General features: G+C 42.2%; 1 protein-coding gene across 1 annotated transcript in view; it reads left to right on the top strand.

Moving 5' to 3' along the window:
• AKR1D1 (aldo-keto reductase family 1, member D1) overlaps nucleotides 1-23,623 on the top strand; it is a 36,580-nt gene extending 12,957 nt beyond the window's left edge. Inside the window, exons 2-9 of the mRNA XM_014937470.1 lie at nucleotides 4,732-4,899; nucleotides 9,330-9,446; nucleotides 13,821-13,898; nucleotides 16,127-16,249; nucleotides 18,028-18,137; nucleotides 18,614-18,779; nucleotides 19,768-19,850; nucleotides 23,447-23,623. Coding sequence (XP_014792956.1) covers nucleotides 4,732-4,899; nucleotides 9,330-9,446; nucleotides 13,821-13,898; nucleotides 16,127-16,249; nucleotides 18,028-18,137; nucleotides 18,614-18,779; nucleotides 19,768-19,850; nucleotides 23,447-23,489 — 888 coding nt within the window. The 3' untranslated portion in view covers nucleotides 23,490-23,623. The remainder of the gene's footprint in view (nucleotides 1-4,731; nucleotides 4,900-9,329; nucleotides 9,447-13,820; nucleotides 13,899-16,126; nucleotides 16,250-18,027; nucleotides 18,138-18,613; nucleotides 18,780-19,767; nucleotides 19,851-23,446) is intronic.
• The last annotated feature ends 1,211 nt before the right edge of the window (nucleotides 23,624-24,834 follow it).

The following is a 24,834-nucleotide window of genomic DNA, read 5'->3' as shown; positions in this document are numbered from 1 at the left end:
AGCCTGGGAGGCACTGCTCCATCAGCTGCAGTGATTGTCCCTTGTACAAGACCACAAGACCTAAGAGCAGTCATATCACAAACTTCTAGCTGCACTTAAGTAAAAGTTAGTTTTCAGTTGGTAATCTCTGATCTGGCCACTACTAGTTAAAGACTTTATTTCCACGAAAGGCAGAAGAGATTAAAATACCTCAGGCAGAGTGGCAGGGCAGAGGGGAAAGGTCCAGGTTTGTGCCTTCTCTGATGGAAAGATAGAGGAGCAGTGGTGATCTGAGTCATGCAGCTTTAATAAGTCTGTCAGGAAACAATGGAATAAGATACGACACTTAAGGCAATGCTTCTAAAAAGCAGCAAACCCACAATATGACTAGCCTGTGCAACTCATCAGCACGGTTTACCACAGCCCATTACTGAGGATTTGGAAGGATCAGATATGTGAAATGCTAGAAATGATAGTTTCTCCATGAGAATGAAAATAAACATATGGTATAAAGTTTCCAGACTCACAGATGTCCCAGGTCTTCAGCTGGGACAGTTCAATAGAGGCAGATTTTCCAAAAACTGTTCCCTAGGTTGTCTTGCATTTTCATATGAAGCACCTTAGACCAGAATCTGTCAGAACTAATATACCACATCAGATGAAATGAACTAGTGCAATAAAAACATTTATTTTTAATGTAAACCCATCTCCAGCCATTGGTAATCAAGGATTGATCCAAAAAAAGCCTCCTCAAGCCCCTGAAGAATAAGATTAATCCTTGGGATGGAGGAGTCTTTCACAAGATTATTTGTACAGATGTGTGTAAGTCCTATGCAAAAGATTAAGAAATACATAGAAGTTCAGCTCTAACACAAGTTAACGGATGCAGCCAAAAACAATTGCAATAACTGCAAGCTTTCTCATTTCCCTCTATTCCACCCTCCTCCAGAGTCCGCAATTATGCCATTGCTCTATACGTGAGACTCTACCCCTTCTTCACTTATTCCTTCTGCTTTTGTTACTGACCAAACTGGCCCTAGCCATTGAGAAAAGATGCTACTCGATAATCAACTTTTCCGTGCTTTGTGGGGTTTTGTTTACAGCTTCAGGAAACGACTAGGAGCCATGTTCATGCAATCTCTCAAGAGTCCGAAGAGAAGAGAAAGGAAATCCTGGGATCAGGCCCACACCCCATTTTCAGGTTCTTCAACAAAAAGAGAAGTTAAAAAAAACCAAGAAAGGTCCAGGTTTGTGCCTTCTCTGATGGAAAGATAGAGGAGCAGTGGTGATCTGAGTCATGCAGCTTTAATAAGTCTGTCAGGAAACAATGGAATAAGATACGACACTTAAGGCAATGCTTCTAAAAAGCAGCAAACCCACAATATGACTAGCCTGTGCAACTCATCAGCACGGTTTACCACAGCCCATTACTGAGGATTTGGAAGGATCAGATATGTGAAATGCTAGAAATGATAGTTTCTCCATGAGAATGAAAATAAACATATGGTATAAAGTTTCCAGACTCACAGATGTCCCAGGTCTTCAGCTGGGACAGTTCAATAGAGGCAGATTTTCCAAAAACTGTTCCCTAGGTTGTCTTGCATTTTCATATGAAGCACCTTAGACCAGAATCTGTCAGAACTAATATACCACATCAGATGAAATGAACTAGTGCAATAAAAACATTTATTTTTAATGTAAACCCATCTCCAGCCATTGGTAATCAAGGATTGATCCAAAAAAAGCCTCCTCAAGCCCCTGAAGAATAAGATTAATCCTTGGGATGGAGGAGTCTTTCACAAGATTATTTGTACAGATGTGTGTAAGTCCTATGCAAAAGATTAAGAAATACATAGAAGTTCAGCTCTAACACAAGTTAACGGATGCAGCCAAAAACAATTGCAATAACTGCAAGCTTTCTCATTTCCCTCTATTCCACCCTCCTCCAGAGTCCGCAATTATGCCATTGCTCTATACGTGAGACTCTACCCCTTCTTCACTTATTCCTTCTGCTTTTGTTACTGACCAAACTGGCCCTAGCCATTGAGAAAAGATGCTACTCGATAATCAACTTTTCCGTGCTTTGTGGGGTTTTGTTTACAGCTTCAGGAAACGACTAGGAGCCATGTTCATGCAATCTCTCAAGAGTCCGAAGAGAAGAGAAAGGAAATCCTGGGATCAGGCCCACACCCCATTTTCAGGTTCTTCAACAAAAAGAGAAGTTAAAAAAAACCAAAACCGACAAAAAGCAACTTTTTTTTTTTTTAAATAATAATCTATATTAAGGTAATGCATCACTGTACTCCAAATACTCTGCTTCCATACACTCAAATGGTAGAAATCAAACAGAATGAAGTGATCTAAAAGTCACACTAGTTGAAAAATCGTGTTTCTTAGAGAAAACACTGATTGTGCTTTTAAAAACATATTTCTCTTTTGGATAACTAGTCATCACTTGGACTTGAGCTGATAAGACCTTTAAGCTGAGCCCTGTTGCTCATTGCTAGCCAGCCTGAGCTTTGCAACTGCGGCTACAGCCTCGTGCAGCTCATTGCCGAGACAGAGGTCTGAGATTACTGCCATCAGTAACTGCGGGCTTGTAGCACTCTTGTCAGAGCTTTTTGCCTGCTGCCTTCCTCAAATCCTTCCTTGCAAGTTCAGGCAGGGACAAAGCAGTGAACGTGTTGGAGGCTGTCAATGCTCCATGCCTCGCACTTCTGTAACGCTGCCCAACATGCCCCGAGTGAAAACTAGCCATTGACGGCTCCTGAAAGGTTTTTAGTTGCCTTGGTCTTCATTACATCCTACTAACGACTAGAAAAGGGCCGCAGCAGGGGCTGAGCGTGCCTTTGGGAGGCTCCCATAGCGAAAGCAGCAAAGCTTTCAAACAAGTGTTTCGTTGTCCCTCTCAATTAAGCAGTCAAGATTACGCCATCACTGCCGTAAATACCTTAGTGTGCCAAATTGTGCCATTTTGTCTCTCGGCCCTCACTCCCATCTGCAATAAAAAAGTGCAAGCGTAAGCAGCTTTGCATTTTAAGTAACCTTTAGGAACTGCATCCCAGAGCGGAAAGTCCCCCTCGAGTCTGAACAGAATTTGGTCCAGTCGTGTCCAGCAGCGGCCAGCCCAGGTGGGATGCTGAAGAGCGGAGTGAGCAGGCTGGCATAAAGTCCCATTACCCCAGAATAATTTTCCACCAACCCACAGCTTTGGGATAGAAAGACAGAGAGGTTGACCCCTGTGTGTCTTTAGCAGTTCTCCATGGATCTTTCTTCCATGGCCATGGAAGGGCAGATCGGTGTCCTTAGTCACTGCAGCATCCTGTGGCAGCTATGAGTTTCACACCTTCTAGCTCATCAGGTGGTGGAAGAGCAGCTGCTTGTTTTATGACAAAATCCCAGACAATCAAGGCAGTGGCTGCTGTCTAAAGGCAGCTTGTAAGGAGAGGAGGGAGACTGCTGTGGTGAAAAGTGATCCTTCCCAACAGCACCTATTGCTAGTCCTGCTTCTTGTCTTTCTTTGGCATCAGCAAAACCAACAAATTTGAAATCTGCTCTTCATATCTTGACTCATTTCCAGATGTCTCTGGCATCTGTTTTCTTCATAGGAGCAGCAGCGTGGTCTTGGCTTTTTGCTTGGAGGTAACAACATTCACCTCTTGGCATTTGCTGCTGGCAGACAGCAGCGCAGGAGAGCAGGTTGACTCACCCTATTACAGTTTTCCTTTAAGTGAATCAGGTGTCCCTGTCACAGCAGAGCAATGCCTATGGAAAGGGTGGGAGAACAGTGTTGCCACGTGTCACTGAGAGCCTTTGAACACCAGCACTTAGAGCTGCTCTCTCATTATACAAAGTGTGGTGACAATAAGATGTTTTCAGTACAATTTCAGTGACCAGTCAAATGATTTCAGTGACCGGTTTTACACTTTTTTGCTTTGTTTGGCCTACAGGTATTTTGCTTGCCACACTGGCTAATGGAAAATATCACTGTTCTGAAAAAACAAGCTTACTCTGAGTTTCAGAAAAGATAAATAAATACAAGTGCAGCACATACTACAAGAATGCCACTTGGACTTTTTAAGAGGTTTCTTGGTCTCATTTAAACTGAAGCAGTAAGATGTACATAAATGCACACTAAAGCATCTACTAGTTCTTAACCACACAGTAAGGTGACTGTCCAGAACTGGGAATACCAGTAGACAATCCTGAACTATCACCCTTCAGATTGTGATACCACCGATGTTGAGGAGAAGGAAGTGAAATCCAAATTCCTGTTCTGCTGAAAGCTCTGCTGGTCCATAAGATATTCAAACAGCCTCTGATCTGGCAGGTGGCTGACCAGCTCTGCTCAACCAAAAAGCTCTCTCCCCTTTGACTGATGGATTTGAATCAGAGAGCTGTTGCAGGAAAGCTCGTGTTCTCTAGATAAACAAAATTCTCAAATAATATTCATAATGAATACATTCAATTCTACTTTCTGAGGACTCTAGTACTCTCTCTTCCCCACACACAGAGAATGTTTTGCTTTGCTCCTTTTTCCAGTCTAATTCCACATTTGAGACATTTCTTGAAGAAAAGTGCACAGCACATTTTAATCGATAAGTTGAAACACAGGTGTCTGGGGAGGTATGGGATGGTTGGACTGGATGAACTCCAGCATGAACCTTGTGCATATCTCAGGGTCTCTATAGTATTGCAGAAGAAGCGAGCAGGAGGCTGAAACTATGTTTACTCTTTTTCTTCTCCCATTAGACTCCCAAAGGTACCTGTTTGGAGTCGGTGAAGATTGCCATTGATACTGGTTACCGTCATATCGACGGTGCCTTTGTCTACTACAATGAGCATGAAGTGGGACAAGCCATCCGGGAGAAGATTGCTGAAGGAAAGATCAAGCGAGAAGACATCTTTTACTGTGGCAAGGTGAGAAGCTGCGCTCAGGTTTTTTAACACTAAATCCAGGATTTCTGTGAATGGACTTTCTTAAGAATGCCAGTGGTCAACATCTGGTACGCTTCCAGAACCAACATCCTCTGTTTTTCTTTCCTAGCATTACCATCATGCCACATAGCTTTACGAGCACTAGATTTGCTGTTAAGCACAGGAATCACTGTTCTCAGTTTAAAGCTCTGCTAGCAATGGGAACCATGCAACATCCATTCTGCCTATTATTGTAAGCACCTGCAGGTTTAGACCGTTGCTACACTCAGCGGTGCTGCCTAAGCTGTTACTACTGTCCCATGTGTTGTGCTGGCACGCACACTTGTATAGTCACAGACTGAGCCTGACCTGCGCAATGATCCTGCAAATGAGTTATTTTCTGTTAGAACAATTCCCCGTACAGGTTTGCCATGAGATTGCACAATGAGAGGGGTGGAAGCAAGCACGTGCATGCAAGTGTCTGTGTACAGGAGAACAGCAAGTGCTTACATTGGTACTACTGCCAGAAAATTACTCATCAAGCTACACCCTTGGTTACTGTATCACCTGTCATTAAAAAGTTCTAGGATGATGAATCAACTTACTTGGAGATGTCATCACACTTCTGCTCTAGAGCTACAAGGCTGGAGTAATGCATGAGCTAGTTAATGTTTTAAGGTCTTAGCTGTAAAAGTTGATTCTTCACTAGGAGAATGAAATCCCTTATCCGAAGAAGTGTCTGACAAAAGCTGTTACAACTACAGTAACTAGATCCTATGTATAAGAGAGAGAACTCATTGCATGTTGCAGAGTAAAGATCAGATGGCCCCAGAAAGTTCATGGTGCCTGTCCAGTTTCTAATGGAGTTTATGGCCTCAAGTTCCTATTCCTGCAGTGGTTCTTTGGACATGTCAGCCTAATATTTTCCCTTTCTCCTTTTCCAAATAAGACGTAATCCTCAAAAGTAACTCAATGGCCTTGGAAATAAATATCACGGTTCCTAGACAAAGATCCCATGGGATAAAAAGCCCGTTCTACTGTGAGCTATTTAGTTAAGCTCTATGATCTGGGAAACTAAGCTTCAGATTGGGCAGTTTGCAGACCAAGTGGATTTTCAGCAGCTATAGACCAATTTCCAAGTACAGCAATTTCCAATCTGTAAAGTATGCGACTCTTTTCCAAGTTCCCTGCTCAGTTCTACTGGTAACAACCCTGCCATCCTGAGAAAAGATTCATGTCCTCAAATTTTCCACCTTTGCCAGGGTAGTCTCTCAGTCTCTTGTATGCCAAATATGTTGATTTGCATCAGTCAAAATATTTTGTTTCAACTGTTTTATAGTTTCATTACTGCAAATTACCAGTAATATTTTAAATCAAAAGCACAAAGTTGTGCCAAAGGGTTAGAACCAGATGTGCTAACAATTTTGAGCCTTCAACTTTCCCAAATGCTTCCCCTGCACTAAATTTTCCGATATAAACATCTAGGTTCTCTGAAAATGCATCTCTTGGTAAAATTTTATCTGGATTCCAAACTTACTTTATTAATTAAGCCTTTCTATATTCAGTTGTCTGATCTAACCAGTAGATGATTTTCCTAGTTGATGATCACTATTTAAACATTGAGCCACCTCTGAAACTGCATTCAGTTTCTTAAGTTCAGATCCTGCAAGCCTCAGGGCTGCAACTCTCAGTACCCCGATAGTACCCCCAAATCCAGCCCTGTGACACTGAGATAGGACACAAGGCGACTTATCTTTCTGTTGTGTCCTGTTTGTGCTTGACAAAACTTCAGGTACTCAGGTGTTCATTAGAACATCCCTGCAGTCTTTAAAGAGTTCAAAAGGCAGAAGTGGAAAATATTCTGCAACAATTCAATCCATCTCGATCCAGGATTTTCATAGGTTTCACTAAATGTTTTCACAGCAGCTCTGAACTTCCCAGGAGGAGTGGGACTTGATGTCCTTTGTCTTATGAGCTTATGTATTTTTCAGCTTTATATTCCTCTCAAACTTTTATCTTATGAACTACAGACAAATATCAAGCTACTAGTAGATACATCAGCCACTGATTGGTAAGTGACCTGCATGAACTACTGCATCTTCTGGGAAACATGGTAGATACTGTAGACCATTCTTGAAGTAGTCTGCTCAACAAAAGCTGGTTTTATTTTCAGCCTTATGAACATCAGAAGTACTAGAAATTCCCAAGACAGATACAGGCTCCTCATGCTGATCTTTCTTTAAACAAAGTTGATGCAAATTGAAGGCTGGTCCGTCAGCAGGGACTAACAAGAAGAGCCCTGCTGAGTGGCAGTGTTACTGGAATAGTGACTTGGTGCACTCGGGCTGCATCTGCCAGCTGAAATCATCAGCACTTGCACTTGGCTCTGCTGCTGGCTGGCTGATCAGGCAGAGCAGCTCAGCATCCAGAAATTTTAGAGGTTTTATATCAACTGCCAACATCTCACTTGGCCTATACAGCAAGACCTTTTTGGTCTCCTCTTTCATCCCAGGATATTTCTTTCATTAAACTAGAAGTAACATTTCCAGGAAATGTGGTGTCCTGCAATGCCAAAGCCAGCTGGCAGCTTTGACTGCTCAAACATCTACATGGGTTCCACTTAGGTAGATAGTACAATAACTTGTACAAGTCATAAAAACAGTTATGAAACTCTTATGTTTCCATGGCATCCATGTATTAACATAGTACAAATGTTTGCTATTTCTTAGGGCTGTTTCTTTAGAATCTCTGCAGTTTTTTTAAAGAGAAGTATGCTCACTGGCGAGTACTGAGCTCAATGGCTCAGAGCTAGAAAGGGCACTCAGAAAAAATGCTTCTAAACTGTCAACATACCTCAGGTTACAAGATTTCTAAAACACAGTAAAGAAACAAACTAAACATGAGAAATATACAGACTCATTTCCTTACCTATATTTAAATACAAAACAGCGTCTCACTTTACATATACAGTGTTTAAAAAAACAAAGGCTTTCAGGAAATCCAGTGGAACAGCTTCAAATTCTGAGAGCAGGACCGTGGTCCCTTTACTGCAGCACGCCTCAGCCTGTGTAACCACTGTTCTAGTTATCATAAACTCTTCACACCTGACAACTTACAGCTGGGGAAGGTGTAGTTCTAACTTCCAGGTGCCAGCCCCTGCTTTGGTTTGCCGGCTTAGGGCACAGTCAGACGTGCTCCCCTCAGTACAACTGAACTTTTCATTGCCTCTACTGGCAGAACTGAGCAGATAGTTATCCCCTGGGAAAAAACCAATATGGTTTAAAAAACCCAAACATCTAAAATGCTTCAGAACTTACCCAGACTATGTCCTTTGACAGCTAAAATAACTATCGTCTCCTGAAAGTGGCAATTCAAGTGCTTTGTGTCTCAAGAATGAATTCATTCTATACCTTGGCATGTAGTGACTGCCAGCTTTGGTGGCAGAACTGGCTAGATAATGTTAACAAACAGTAGGTTTTTCCAGCCAATAAAGGTGTCAAAACCTCAACGTGACTCCATATGTCAGTTTTGTGCATTGCAACAACAACAGAAATAACCCGGTATTGTGTGCAAACAAATGGCACCTTAAACCTTCTATTGTGTGTTAATTCTGTTTTTTTAACTGCAGCAATCGGTTTACAAAGAGCTCTTGGTTACTAATTACCATGCTATAGTTTTATTCTTGCAAGAGATTTGCATCAGCAGAGTTCAGTTAGAGATAGTACTGAAAGCTAATCAACTAAGCACACTCCATAGCAACCTCAGGGCATAACCCTGCAAGGAAAGCAGTTGAGATTAAAAAGGTTTGAAAGGCTGTGTTTTAACTAGTCACACCTGTGTTACAGCAGCTAGATAATAATACAGCTTTCAGTGAGGACTGGGGGGTAAATTAAAACTTCCCTAGGTCAGGCAGTCACTCGGGCTCCATGACCACAAGAGAAAACCAAAAGATTCTCTTTGTGCTGAGTGCCTGGCTGTTCAATAGCTAACTCACATCATCTGAGCTTCTGCCTTCAAGCATAAAACTGACCACAGATTTCTTGTGGGAACAAAGTTTTCCAGTGAAAGCATATGCTTGGAAAGCTCAGAAAAAAAAGGAGTCTGCCTAAGTTCATTGAGCAAGAGTTTGCAATATACTCAACTGCGAAGAACCTCTCTTGTAATAAAAAAATATATAATGGCTTTAATGGGTCAGCACTGGGACAGTCCTGGGCAAGGATTCCTGTCTCAACCTCTACATCTGCCTCTGGCAGAGGCAAGAACAAGGGCCCTCACCTCTTTCTTGCAGTGATGTAGATGATGCTGTCTTCGCACCGTGCATAGCGGGCTCTGTCAGAAGGACAAGAATGTGTGTGTGTGGTGGGTGGTGCCAGCTGGAGGATGCTCATTGTTCCTCCTGGCATCCAAAAAAGAACTTGTGCTTGTCTCCACAGCTGTGGAATACCTGCCATCCCCCAGAGCTGGTGCGTCCCACGCTGGAGAAAACGCTGAAAATCCTGCAGCTGGACTACGTTGATCTTTACATTATTGAGCTGCCAATGGCTTTCAAGGTAAAAGGAAAAATTGTCCCCCAAAGGTGCATGATTGTCTCGAACCAAGGTTTTCATCTAGCACCTTCCTTGCAGCTTCCAGTCCATGTTGAAAATAGCACTTTGGACAGATAATGTTTAATATATATTACATGAATACATTTCTGTCCCCTACCCACACAAAGAGAGCCTTATCAGTTGTGTGATAACAGCTGCTGTCAGCTGTAGCATGTGGTCTCTCCCTCAGAAGGACAAGTCTCCTTACTGTGGTTGAACACTTCCTACACTGAAGAATTACTGTAGCTGAAGCAGTACACATGTCCTAATCCTCTCTGAGCAATGAGGAGGGAATCACTGGAGGAAAGTGGTTATATAAAATAGTGAAGGGCTAGGGGCAAAGTTTGGGAGGGGGAAAGTGGAAAAAGCCACCAAGTTGATTTCCTTACTCTGTTCCAAAAACCAAATAGCCTCAGTACTGTTAAAGCCACTGGGCAAGTCATGGTTATGATCTTAATTCTCCTTAACTCCAGTGCTCCTCTCCTACAGCTTCACTAGATCACAGTTGGTCCCAAACACAGGCTGGCCATCTCTCACTCTCAGAAGTTAAAGCCAGATATTCCTTCATGCTGTTGGCTCTGGGCAACTCATAGCCAAAACCTTTGAATGCAAGAACTCAAATTGCATGCCTCCTTTGCAAAGAGCTCTTGCAACTCCCCAAACTTCCTGGTTTCACAGCCATTTGTACCTTGCTTTACAATTTTCCTCTGCAACTACATGATTTAAGGGCAAATTTAATAATACTGAAATTGCAATAATGAGATTCAAAATGTATTTAAGTGGTTTTGAACCAATGAAATCCTTTTTTGGAGAGAGAAGAGGGTTAGGTAATTAGCTAGGTAATAGTTTCTGTGGGATGATGTTTAAGCTCTAAACTGGCCTTTTTTTTTTGCAAGGAAGGTAGTTCTCTGATTATTAAAATTATATTTTAGCATGGACACCCAACCACCAGAAGTATCAGGTAAGAAGCAATTTACCGATAAAGCAATCACTTCACACTTGCAGTTCCTTTTTCCCCAAGAAAGCCATATAACTGTATGATCTGTATAGGATGAACTGAACTCAGATATTAAAACTTTATTTATACAGTCCCACGTATGGAATCCTTTTGGGTACATTTTTAAAAATTTCCCACCACTTGCAATTTCCTGTTTCCCTTTGTTTGTGTTTGTATTCTGTAGTAGTTCATTCTCCCACATAGTGAAGGTCACTGTCTCACAATATAAAGATATAGACAGCTGGCTTTAAAGTAATGTGCATCTGACTCCCTGAGGCCTGTATCAACAATCTGAGTTGTTAAAGGAGTAGCAGTCCTGGAGACTCATTCATGTCCCCCTTGAGAGGAGATAAAAAGAAAAGAAGTTGCTTTCTGCCTGAAAAATATACATTTTTCTGTTCCGAATACAAAAAGAAGCTCCCTCTTCCCTTTTTGCAATAGTGACAGGTTTCCCTTCTTTGGTCCCTCTCACAAATGCACCCATCCCATGTGCGATGCTTGCCTTTGGTGAGGAGCGTGCAGGTGTAATGATAACAAACTCCTACTCTGCAAACATCGGAGCTTTCCTGTACTCTGCAAAAGCCTTCTAGCAAAACTAGTCTCTGCTTGGAAATCAGTGAAGAACTTGAGACAAAGTTTACAGTCCACTCTGAAGCCAGTAAGAAACATGCCCCAGCAGAGCAGCCTCTCATAGGGCCTGTTAGGTAGAGCAAGAGGAATCTGTTTTCAGAGACCACCACTCAGAAGAGGAAAGCCCCACCACTTTTGGGTGGATCAAGAGTGGTTGATATCCTGGGGTGACATTCTTCACTGACTTACCAACATTAGCCTGCACCTCCCTGTATTTTTCCTTCACAGAGATTCCCCAGGTGCAGGCTGGTGCAGCCCACCAGTGGGCTAAAGCAAGGCAGATGACCAGCAGGAACAAGTGTCCTCCAGGCCATCACATGCCTCCTGCCTGAGAGCTGATACCCGCTGGCAGGTTTTATGGGGGGCTCTGGTCCATCAGTAAACAGGTACCTATGCACTAAATCTCCAAATCCCTCCCAACTAAATTATTCTGTGATCTGGTAGGAAAGCAGGTGTTTTAGCCTTACATTGAACAAGTCTCATCCAAGTATCCTCTTGTCATTTTAAGAGGATAAATCAAACAGACCAATGGCCTCACTATTTGTGTTCCTATTGCCTTCAGTTTATACAATAGACATCCACAAGTTATTAAAATTGCTCTCTTGAGGAAGCCCACTTGTCAAAGACCATGTTGTGAAAGTGATGGGATGTGCAGACCTGCTTTCCTGCATCTGTGATGGTGAAATTATTATAATGGCAGCAGGGCTTTTCCTCTCAGTGGTTAGCAACTGTTGTGTTTTAAATATGCGGGTAAGTTGTCTGGTAACTTTGGAGTGCTTCCAAACTTTGAACATTACATGATATGATGACATTGCTGCATAGTGAAAGTGACTGTAGGGTGTTGTCCCACTTATTTCAGTGCTTGTACAGCAGTATGGTAGGAATCCACCCTACATTCCATCTAAGGTGCGTGGCTATCTCCACAAGAACTGCAAGAGAAGACAACAGCATTTGTGGGAATGACTGATGCTGTGTAGTCCGTGAGAACCCAAAGCTGAGAAACATGAGCAACTTCTGAAAGACCTTTTCAAAGACCATCAAAATCACCATCAAAACACTGCCTTTCTCTTAGCACTTTATCCCTCTTTATCCATCTGTAGACTGTTTTTCCATTCAGGAACTCCCTTGTATAAGAAGGTAATTTGGCAGAGAAATTAATGCCCAGAAACTGTTGAGTAGAGACAACTGTACTTCAACATCTTGTTCAGCTCCCTGGAGTCAGGAGGCAGCATTAATCCTTGTGAAAAGCCACAATAGCTGGTACCACTTATCTCAGTCAAGTTAAATTCATCTTCAAGTGCCATTCATCCTGACTTTGTTTGCTTTTGGGAACACAAGTGATAGAAACAGAGGAAAATGATAAAGTAGCTAATGTAATTGCTGCCTGTTGACTACTATAAAAAAAAAGTAATGTTGAACAGAAGACAATGAATTCAAAGTGGAACAGAATAAAAAGGTCTTGAATTTAGACTCATCCCCTGAACTCAAAAAAGTCCAACTGCTATGCGCTGAGCTTGCGGTCCTCAGAAAGTCTGCTGGAATATCATGGGGATAAATGGTTTGTTCCAAAATACCATGCAGTGGTTTTGTAAGTAGGGCTTCTCCACCTCAAGTTATGATGGCAAACAGTTTGCTTTCCAATAGAAAAATGTACCTAACAACCACCTACCTCCTTGTAGTCAAGACTATTCTTTTCAGCAAGATGCAGCAAAGGCAATATATTGTCTTTGTGGAATTCATTGAAGAAAACCAGCACATTTGGAGGAGACGTGCTTATTCCTGTAACTTAGACCTCTGAAATCTGAGGCTGTGTTTTTCTTACATTCACTTTTCCCATGAAATGCCTTGAATTTGAACTTCTTGACTGAATTGGGAGGCACCAGTTACTGATCATATTAGTCACAGCCACAAGTTCCCAAGGAGTTACCATGCCAACATCTTGTACCCAGGTCTTGGAAATGTAGCAGTTTGCAATCAGATCAAGTGTCAAAAATCACTGAAGGGTTTTTATGAAAAAAAAAAAAGTGAAATTGCAATCAGATAAAAGGGAGAGAGTGGTTAATGCATTGCCTGCAACAGCAGTGAAATAACCAGCAAATAAGAGAGAGCTGTGCTCGTGAGGTATCAGCTCATAACTCATCTCTGAAGTCTTGTTTGTGGGGTATAGAGCTGGGAAGAAAGATTTTCTAGTACCCAAAGAAAGGTGGATAATGCACCTAGGAGTTTGATGGCCTGTACTGTAGTTACACATATAGCCCTTTACTACCAGTAAGTAGCTCTTGGAAATGGTCCCTCCAGCTGTTGTGAGCTGGAACTCTTCCCAGGTGCCTAGGATACAAGCAGGATCAGGGGAAGGGCTGGGAAGAAAGGAGGGAAGAAGTGGAAGAGAGTACAGGTTGGTACTCTAACCCAGCCCTTTGGAAGTCCTATGGATACCTAGTGTAAAGGTCAAAAGTTTACTGAAAAACAAGGCTACCCAGGAACTCCTGAGTGTGCACTCATGTGACAGTTCAGAAGTGTATCCAAGGATGATCTAGCAGTGGAGGATGTGGTAAGCCCAGCATGAATGACTTGTTGAACTTCGGGTGTTTTAGAAAGCTTTTGAATTTTTTTTTTTTTTTGTTTGTTAGTAGAAAAGTCTGTGGAAATATTTTTGGTCTGAGGAGTGAAAATTTTTCTTCAAAGCACAAAAATGTGGTTTTACTTTTCAGCCTGGAGACGCAATCTATCCAAAAGATGAAAATGGAAAATTTATCTACCATGAGACAGACTTATGTGCCACTTGGGAGGTAAGCAAACACAACATCCATCCATATATGCTTTAAAAAAACAGATCCTCATTCTCAGTTTTACTTGTGGCCCTCAAACAGAGCTGAGGCATATTGACAGGGCAAATGGATCAAGTTCTACTAGCTCCATGGATAAAGTTTACTTCTGTCCCTAAGGATGTTGTTTCTTGCCATCACTTAATTATTTATATGACAAAATAAAACATTGTTGAAATATCTGACATCCACATTCCTTCTTTCAGAGAGTGCACTTCACATTTGCTAGTAGAGATACCTGCAGGTTTTTACCAATTTCACCTCTTTATCAGATCTTTACAGCAGGAGAAAGTTGGAGTCCTAAGAAGTGACTGGATCTTCCTCAACAAAAGGAAGCTTTTCACCTTCAAGAAAAAAAAACCAAGACCAATACTGCATAAAACCAAAAACACACCAAACAGAATTTGCCCTAAAGCTCACAATAAAAAAAAAGACACCACAAACCAAAACAAAACCAACACAACCCCCCCCAAGCAAGATCACTCACTTTTAAATTTAATTGTCAAATGAGACCAGAAGGTTTTTCTACTGAGAAAACTTGAGGGGAAATAGCATTTTCCTGAAAGATTGCACCTTAAATTTGTTTGTGATTCACTCTAATCTTATAGGCAAGTATCTCCTGAAGCCTACTGCCACTTGGCTTCAGGTTGTCAGGCATGGCAGAAAGTGAGATCAGCAATCTCCTCACATTCCTGCCTTTCAAAGCCTTGGACGCTCTTTAATTGATGGCCAAAGCTGGTCAGCTTTCCTTCTACACCAGGTCTGCTGCAAAAGCATCGCTAATTCAGCACAGTTCATACCAAGAGAGATAACATGGGCTACTACATGCTCCACTCTAGCTTGCACCATCCAGAGCTGGATAGCTGTGTCTCAATTTAGCTCCACTTGAGATACAGCAGATAAAGATGGAGAATGGGTGAGATTCTGAGTGAAAGTTCAGAGTGGAGAGAGCCCAGGGCAGGCTTGGGCTTTCCCCTGGCAGCTGTGCCACCAAGGTTGGGTCTCAGGGGGAATGGGAACTTCCACTTTTGCTGTTTATGTTACCCTTGTCTTTGGCTGATGCAGTTCATTCCCCTCTCTCGCAGGCTAGTTGCTCAAATGTTGAAAGCAACGGCTGGCCAAGCCCTGTTAATGTTTTTAACTTCACACTGGTGCTTATTGTAAAGGATATATTGTAGTAGGGCAGTCTCTTCAGCTAAGAAGCCCTGAGAAAAATAGGTGGTGGTGAGTGCCTGCAAATAATAGCATCAATCTAAATAAAACTGGCTAAACTCAATCCAGATCATTTCACTCTCTCAGCGTGGTGCTAGCAGGCAAAAATGGCTCCAGATGACTGTATTTGCTGACTTGTCACTGAGTGATACAAAGCATATGAGGCCAACTAGAGGTCATCAAATACATAGTGCCTCTAACCTCCCTGCTTTCAGCTCCTGTGAGAGAGAAAGGAATAACAAAACTGTCAGGAGGGTCATCCAGCTTCATGGTGGGGTCTGCTCTTCCTCAAACAGTCACTGAATCATTTGCGTGCAGAGTTTCTGGGAGTAAAAGGGAAGACTGTAGGGGAGGACCATCTTTCCCCTTAACAACCCTGCAGATGAAGCTAATGAAGACCAGAGCACATATTCATATCCAGTACTCATAACACTTTCTCAGCTATTAGGATTTGTCTGAAGTGCAGGATATCTAGAATTCCTCTTCCCCCTCCTCCACCTTTTTTTTTCCCCCCTACTTTATACTGTACTGAAGTTTTCTATGCTGTTTTTGTGATGTGCCTTGCCAGAAAAACCGTCATACAATCAAAAGGAATAAATTGACTTATCAGGAAAGTAATCTTCTTTGTTCACTCTCACTTCTCCATCTTTGAGGCAGTGCTAAAGCAGCACAAAGTAAGCAAAACTCTTTTAAAGCAGATATCTGGCACTTAAGTATCTATATCTCAGATTAATCTTTCTACTCTCCAGACAAATGCTACCCTCGCAGGAGGTGTAAAACATTAGGATTTGGTCTGGAAAGCACGTCCACATGGGGATGGAAATTAGAATAGCAGGGTGGCACTAGCCTTCATGCAAATAGAGCTGTTAGCTCTGTTGCAACAAAGATTTTTCTGCAATCTTCTACCTATCTCTAAAAACACATGCTCCAAGGTATCAAGCCAACATGTAGGACTCCACTGGTCTTTGCTTTCTTTGCAGGCTATGGAAGCATGTAAAGATGCAGGCTTGGCAAAGTCTATTGGAGTATCCAATTTCAACCGCAGGCAGCTGGAGATGATCCTGAACAAGCCAGGACTTAAGTACAAACCTGTCAGCAACCAGGTATGACTGCAAGCCAAGGGCAGTGCCTGCCACAGTGCTACTGCCCTGTAGGGAACGCAGAAGCAACACATGGCCTAAGCCACCACGTGCAGAAAGGTGATGTACGCTTTGCTACAGATAATGCTCTCCATACTGTCACATTTCCATTTCTAGCTTGAAAATATTACTCATCCTATCTAGGCTAAAGATAAATATTTGAAGGTGCTGGAAGGATCACTCTGCTCAGCTACCGCTCCAGGGTTATAAAAACGGTACCTCTGTGCCAAAGCTCCATAACAACGTTGAATGCTGAGTCAATGCAGATCTTAAGTCTCTGCCATATACCTCTCTTCAGGTCCAAAAAAAATCCCCAGACAAACCATTCAGGGCTAACCAGTCCTCAATGAAACCACCTCTACCTCAGCTGACACCAAACCAAAACAACACTAGGTATCAGGGATACTGTGTCACCCTAAGCTTCCCAAGTTTAGAAGTCATTAGAAATAACTCCTAAATTTCCTGTACTTGCTCTCTTGTGTCTTTCCTGTAAGAAGCCAGTAAGAGTTAAAGGAAAATCTAAATTAAAGAGGAGACCCCATTAAGCAATTGACTTGAGCTGAACAAGCCCATAAAATTGACAGGCACGTCCAAGATAAATTACAGTAGTGGGGCTCAGAGAAGGTGGTAAGTGGCAGTGACCCATCTGTAACTCTGGCATATGGCAGCCCAACGCATTTCCTAGAAATCACTGGGAAGGTCTTCTGACATATCTGGCGCAAACAAATATCCACATTAGGAGAATCAGAGGAGAGGCTGGAGACCAACTAGGACCAGTTTCTCACCTTCAGTGTGTGTCCTGGAGGGCTGAGATTGAGATGAGGCAGGGTAGGGAGGTTGGCCATAGCCTTCACTACTGTGTTTGACTGCAGGGAAAGGCAGCCTGTGAGAGAAGGAAATTCCAGCACCCTTCGCTGGTATTAACATGCCCAGCAGGTGCAAAATGCAATTACTGTTTCTAGCATGCCCTTAAGACTGCTCTGAGCATTGCTACTGCTTCCTGTGGTCAAGCAAAACCAGGCAAAAGATTAAGGCCAGCTTAGGGTAGCTAGCCAGCAAGCATAGATGTGCCAGCTAACCTCAGACTGCCTGCAAACAGTGGTTGCTTTGTCACCTTGTAGACATCCCTTTCCCAGAGACTGAGAACACAGCCTGAAAATCCCAATTTGTAAGGGAATGATGGATAGTATTTGCAATGTGGGAGAGCAGATCTTGTAACAAGGTCATAACCGTCATGGAGATGTCTCACCTTTTGCATATCCCACCACCACCCACTTCCCCCCCACCCCACCCCTTATCTGGGACAGCTTAGTCCAACACTTCCCGTAAAAACAAAATCAGTCACCCTGAACACAAGAGGCAGAGAAATAAAGATCTGACCTACATGAGATGGGTTACCTCCTCAGCCTACTTCTCTAGTGAGCTTCCCTCACCTCCACCCTCTTCCCTGCTTATTGCCACCTTTCTATTAGGGTCCAGTAAAAATTCCCCGCAGTCAAATTATAATCACAGATGTTGATTGATCTGCTGTCCACAAAAAAAAAAAAGAAAGAAAAAAAATCCATCACCCAGCAATGTACAATTAGAACAGTAACCACAGATTGAGTTTCCCTATTCCTTAACTTACATGTATCCTTCCCTGAAAGCATCACCCGGTCTGTAGTTCTCACAAATATTTGGACACCATCTGCTTCTATATCTAGCCCTGTTGATTAATCATTCTTTCTACATTACTCTTGTAGGTCGAATGCCATCCCTATTTCACCCAACCCAAACTCTTAGAATATTGCAGACAACACGACATTGTTATTGTTGGGTACAGCCCATTGGGAACCTCAAGGGATGAAACCTGGTAAGTACCCGTGTTACTTCCTAATGGAAGGGCAATATCCAAGAAAAGAATAATAGTTCTTCACTGGTGGGTGTCTGTGCAAAATTCATCCCCATTTCTCAAAGTAATTTTGAGCTTCAGTGCCTAAATATTACTTGTGAATGTAAACTTGCAATGTCTTGCCACATGCTGTCATCAAAAAAATTCAAGTGTCCGTATAGGAGGTCCCCTTAGGTCTCATCTAACAGAAATCAAGTGTCTGTAACTGGGAATGTTGAGGCTTAGGTGAGGAAGTAAAAACCAGGTCAACATTATGACATCACATAGGAAGTTGCCTTTAACAGCTCACCAACCTAAAAGCCAAAGCTTTCCCTCACATCTTTCACAGTACTTGTCAAAAAGGTGTAGTATTCTGACCACAAACAAGTAGATGCCTCTGTTTTGACACTAAACTAAGGAAGGGTTTTTTTGTTTTCTTTTTTCCAATTTTCTTCCAGGGTTAATGTGTCCTCCCCTCCTTTACTGAAGGATCCTGTGCTGAATGCCATTGGCAAAAAGTACAACAAGACAGCCGCACAGGTTGCTTTGCGTTTCAGCATCCAGCGAGGGGTAGTGGTCATCCCAAAAAGCTTCAATCCACAACGCATCAGAGAGAATTTCCAGGTAAATTCATACTCTTGATGGTGCATAGATGAATCCATTTACATTGTCTTATCCCTCACAGAAGGCGATTTTTCCCATTTCTTTCTGTTGACATAAGGCTTGGCATATCATAGAATCATAGAATCGTCTAGGTTGGAAGAGACCCTTGGGATCATCGAGTCCAACCATCTACCCTACTCTACAAAGTCATCCCCTACACCATGTCCCTTAGCACTGCATCTAAACGGCCCTTAAACACAGCCAGGGATGGTGACTCCACCACCTCCCTGGGCAGCCTGTTCCAATGCCCTATCGCTCTTTCAGTGAAAAATTCTTTGACACATTTGATGGTTTTTGTCCCCATCACTTAATGGTACCATGATATGACAACAACAGAGCAAAGCAGAGAGGAAACTGTGGTGTCTTTTAACCCTCTGGAGTAGCTAAAGTTCCAGCTGGTGGTGTATCACAGAGCTCCAGTTGCAGTGAGCAGCACAAGTGAGATGAAGTAATTTAGTAGGTCAGCAGCCCAAGGTTGCCAGCTGTAGGTGTTCGGGAATGACTGACTGTTCCACCCAGACTTCAGGTATGGGGCAGCTTCATTAGGGAAGAGTTGCTGCATACAGGTGTGCCAAAAATGCTCATAACCACACCAACAGAAAGCATCTGGCTTGACCACCACATCCAAATAAGATGAAGCACTTGTTCCCATGTCCCTTGCAGCACTCATGCACTGAGTGCTCCCAGCTCCACACTGCTCCCTGCTTTCCCTGCTAACATATTACTTTCAGAGCAGTACATGCCAGACTGCCTTTCTCTTGCCAAAGAGCATAAGCAAATGTGACTGGACTTATTCATGTCCTCAAGACTTTCCTAAACGTACAAGCAAGTATGGACTTGTGGGGGAGGCAAGGGGGAGGAGAGGGGATTGTACTTCTGACATCTGGAACATATGAATGTTGATTATGACAAGAAATGCTAACTTACTCCTAATTTCTCCTTCCATTAGATCTTTGATTTCTCCCTCACTGAGAAAGAGATGAAAGAAATTGAAGCCCTGAACAAAAACGTTCGTTATGTGGAGCTGTTAATGTAAGTCCGAGAAGAATTTTAGGATCTCTAGAACTTTCCTGTCTTTTTAGAGTATTTAAAAAAAACAACTACTTCCTTTTAATGTTAATTTTTTTCTATTAACAACCATATTTTAAGGTAAGGCTTAAATATGGGAGGTTTTCAATGAATCCTGAATATGCTTCTGGACACGTTACAAAAATAAGTGTGCAATTCTTGCTTACAGCTCAGATTAGCTATTCCATCTCTGTTCTAGCTCCTTAAACACTTTTTGCCATAATGTAATGTCAATCTCAGCCATTTACAAGGTTTGGCATTGCTGCTGGCTAGTGATGTGGATCTCAGAGCTGAAATTCAAATAGGAGCGCTTTCTTGTCTTTCCCCTCTTTCCCACCCTCACTTCCAGTGCTCAGCAAACCATGTCTCTGCTCAAGTACTATGGCTTATGGATGGTAAACCTAGTGTTTCCAGAGGCAACTTGTCCTAAGTCACCACACAGAAGGTTAGGTACTAAGAACACTGCTACATGAATATACAGGGCTAATTTAGGGAGAGCTTGCACCTTCTTTGGTGCAAGCAAAATTAATGCTTTGGTCAGAGCATCAAAATTTGCCTACACAACTTCCTTATAAAAGATGACACATTCTGACCACAAGTGGTCAGAAACTTTGTTTTGGCCTTCCCTCTGGCAGTGTCTTCTTCAGCAAATTCCCTCTCCTGCTGTCATGTTGAATTGTTCCTTCTTATATGGAAAGCAGAAAACCATGCAGCTTGTTTGACTGCTAGACCACTTCATAATTATCTCTTCTGAAAACTAACAAGCCTTGATCTCTTGCTGCTTGGGATCTAAAGCTTACCACTCAATAGAGTTTTGCTTCACCTGAAGGGTGCACTACCGCAGAAGTCTCAACATCTCTTCCAGATAATGAGGCCATTTGTTTTTCCTACAGGTCAAGAGTTTATGGCCAGACTTTATGCTGTCCCCTTTTCAGGGCACTCAGTGTGTAACCAAATGCTAGAGATTAATTTTCATGTATTTCTCTTGTTGCCTTGGATTATCTGTGTCATGCCAAACTGTAGCACTAAAAATAATGAAAAGCAGGACAGCAGCATCAACAGCACTCTAAGATGTTGACCATTGCTCAAAAGATGGGGGGAGTGTTGCAAAGGAACAAATAAACAATTTACTGTGCTGCATAAATACGACAGGAAATACAAATTAAGTTAGAAGCATCATAACGGAGTTCATATTTCATATTTAAGCTCAGCCAGGTGCTCTGAAGCTTTAGTTTCTTAAAATACCCTTCCATCCAGCAGTTCCAGAAGGCTTCTCACAAATGGCCTAGCAGATTCTTATGTGTGTTTTGGTATCTGAGATTGTTTTTTCCGTAGCTAAGTTGAGCTTTAACATCATTTAAACTTTCAGTGAGTATATGCACAAAACATAGCCCTGGTGCAAATGCAAAAGCCTTTTCCAGAAGTAAGTTTAAAGGATGCAAATGCCCATAGGAGAAGAACTTTCTAAGCCACCAATCAAAAAACCTAATAAACCCAATGCTTTGATTTATTAGACTAAATTTGGTCATAGGAGGCCACTTAAGGACAAGGAAAACAGGATGCTTATAGGATGGACATTGCCAGGTCTATTTTTCACAGTCATGCCAAGTTTGGCAAAATGCTTAAATACAGTCTGACCTCAACTGTGAAAAACGCCTTCTCAGAGAAGCGGTGTTGCCGTGTAAGGAGCAGCTAAACATGTATCTGCCTACTATGTGTTCTCACACTGAAGTGTCTGGAATTGACACTGCAACAGTTAAGTTACCAGCCTAAAGAGATTTCTTATTTTGTCTAGCAATGTGTGTCTGAAAAAAAGTCAAGCCACCATACAGAAAGACTTCTGGTTAGTCAAATTTGTGCAAAACCTTTGATTGCTGTGATGCAAACACCAGCAGGAATGGAAAAATCCAGCTTTCCTCTGACTCTTCAGTTATCAGCTACCACATGTACGGTGTGCCAGTCTGTCATTCTGGTGGTGTGAGTAAGCCTGTATGAACAGGATATTGCAATCAGTAGAATGAGTTAGCAAGTTAACAATCTGAGCAGAAAATGAAGATTTTGCTTCAGGAAATCTCACTCTGAAATGTTTTTTTTTCTCCCCCTGGAGAAATCTAGAAGTATTGTGCTGGGCAAGTTCTACATTAATCTGTCTGCTTGATTTATCTTGTGCTCCCAGTCTCTGCTATGGATATTCTTCCTTACCAGTTATTGCAAGCTGCATCGACTCCTCTGGGTGAATCATTTTCACTCAAAGGACTCAGGCCTTTGAACATGTAAGATCTGGTTAGCACACATGCTCCATAGATGGAAAGTAGAGATTATGACACTGACAACTCAGACATCATCAAATTATACTAAAACCAAACAAGCCAAAGTGTTGTGGCTTGTTTTTTTGAACCAACTCAATCTGTTAATGTGTAAACACTTCAGCTTGGCTGAATATTGGAATGAAATGTTTTGACACAACCAATTCAAAATGTTTGATGCCTTCCAGTTAGTTAACTTCAATATTGTGAAATGTATCCTTCCCAAACTGGAACGATTCACAGCTGGGATAAATGCCAGTATTTGTTGTGCTCTGCTGTAAGACAAGGCAGCCAGCTGCCATGTTGCACCTGAGAATGTTCTTCAGAAATTTTTGATTTTGCTAATGGAAAGTGTTTGTCAAGCCAGGGCCTGTGGTTTAGCATCATCTTCTCAAACAAACAAATAAGAAAACCGACAGCAAAAACCAACCACCTTTCTCTCAAGTCTGCCAATAATGGGCAGACACTTATTTTTTTTAACCTGCAGTTGACCTTGGGAATTTTCTTATTGCCTTTTATAATGATTCTGGATGGTGCATCTTTCTTGACCATGCAGTATTTAAAATGAAGCCTGAAGCATCTCTACCATTGGTAGAAATGCAGCCATGAACATGCCTTTCTCCCCTGAACTGGATCACCCCAAAGCTTCTTTGTATATTGTCTACCACTGCTACTATTAACCTGGCAGAGAATCTACATCTAGGCTGAGCTAGAGGATAGCCAGAACTAGTCTAGATACAGCAGCCATTTGGAGAAAGCACCATTCCAGACCCAGAACTGTTCATGCTAGCCCTAAGCCAAAGTATTAGTCTGATGTCTCTATCGCTCCTTCAAATATAGCCCTTATTTCTGAGGGTCTTTCTGGAGATCCGAACAAAGAAGCCTTTTCCTTCCACAACGCATACATAGTGAAGCCATCCTCCTTCCCTACAACACTTCTACTAGCCTGAGTTAAATAGCGAGAATAGCTGACATCCATAGTCTACTTGTTTTTTCTCATTTGTCCTTAAGGTACACAGTCTGTAGGCCCGAAAAATGGTCTGTCACTGTCCTCTCCTTAAATGCACAGGTTTTTCCAACTCTGCAAGGAATATTATTCAGAGCAGACAGCTTCTGTATAAGCAGAAGAGCCTTCCATGAAGGCCACCGATATATTGCAAGGAAAAGGTTTGCTAGGCACAGGGCAACTGCATCAATGATGTGTGATCCTGCCTCACCCAAGAAATTTACTTGTTCAATCTGATCTATCCACAGGTGGCGTGACCATCCAGAGTATCCCTTCAGCGATGAATACTGAAAACAAGGTGTGTTCGAGCAGGTTCCTAACTCAGTGCCATTAGGCTTCGCTGAAAGAGACTCAGTGTTTGGTGCTTTGACTTTATGGGAGACTGTTGAAATCTGCATTAAAAACATTACATTTGCTTCCTCTTATCTTGTTGGTCTCTTATTGCTACTGAAGAGCAAATCTATTTAATCCATTGACTCTTTGGGTTTGGTTTAGGAGGCTTTACCTGAGCATTGAAGCTTCAAAACTGACAGCTGATAAAACTGTTTCTCTTGGAAACAGGCTCCCTAATTCAAGCCAAATCATTTTCACTCAATGACACATTCTTCACTCAATTTGAAGCAAGAAGTTCTGCTTCAATAGATGTGAAGCAGTATCATTGTGTTTCATAGCTCAAGTGAGAGAAAGGAGTTGGGAACTAGTTAGATTTGGGATATATATATGCACATATGTATATTGATAGATATACAGAGAAAGAGAGATTCACTTCTTCATGCAGTGAAGACTGTTTGACTCTTACCAGAATATTCTTCAGCTGCATACATGAGCTGCATTCCGTAGGTACACCCTAGCTGGCTCCACATGCAACTACTTCAAGCCCTAAAGCATTACAAGCATGTTCATAACCTCCCTCACCTCAGCAGAGGACCTCAGTTAAACACAGGAGAGTGGATGACTACTGCATTTATATTTGAGCTGCTGTGTGAGGATGGTGTTGCACAGTGACACAACCGGGAGCCAGCACTAGCGAGAGCCTCACTTCATGAGATTAAAAAGAAGAAACTAAACCATACACAAAGTACTTAATGAACTAAAATGTGCATATTGCCATTGGAAAATGGGTCATACATAATCTTCAGGCTATAGCATGTGTTTTTATATATTAACATTGTTATTTATTGTCCCTGGAGTGATTGGAACAGGAAAATGCCAGAGTGTACAGTTCATGGAGACACTTCTCTTGGGCCAGTGTGTGCTCCTCAGAGCTGAGGCAAAGAGACACAAGGGTGACCATTACACAAGAGAAGCAGCCGAGGCTCCCGAATGGGTCTAGAGCCCATGTATCCCCAGATGAGCTCAGTGGACACCACTGGAAGACAGACCCCTTCACTGGGGGCAGCCTTCATATAGCATTTATAAATCTATTTACAAAGCTACGTCAACAGAGGAGCATTCTGCTCACTGGAGGTTACCAAAGGGTAATTCCCATTCTATTCTATTACCCATTTAGACCAGAGAGGGAAATAAAGGTGGAGCACGTATAGCTGAGAAGGAAGAAAACACTTAAGAAATCTGCTGGTGTAGATCTAAGGACAATCCCAAGGTCAGGTTGAGCTCTGCTCCAAGCAGTGGTCAG

This window comes from Calidris pugnax, unplaced genomic scaffold, assembly GCF_001431845.1.
Source record: "Calidris pugnax isolate Ruff unplaced genomic scaffold, ASM143184v1 scaffold1, whole genome shotgun sequence".
NCBI classification, from domain to species: Eukaryota; Metazoa; Chordata; class Aves; order Charadriiformes; family Scolopacidae; genus Calidris; species Calidris pugnax.
Note: the sequence above shows the minus strand (reverse complement) of the source record. Positions and strands in the feature narration are given on the sequence as shown.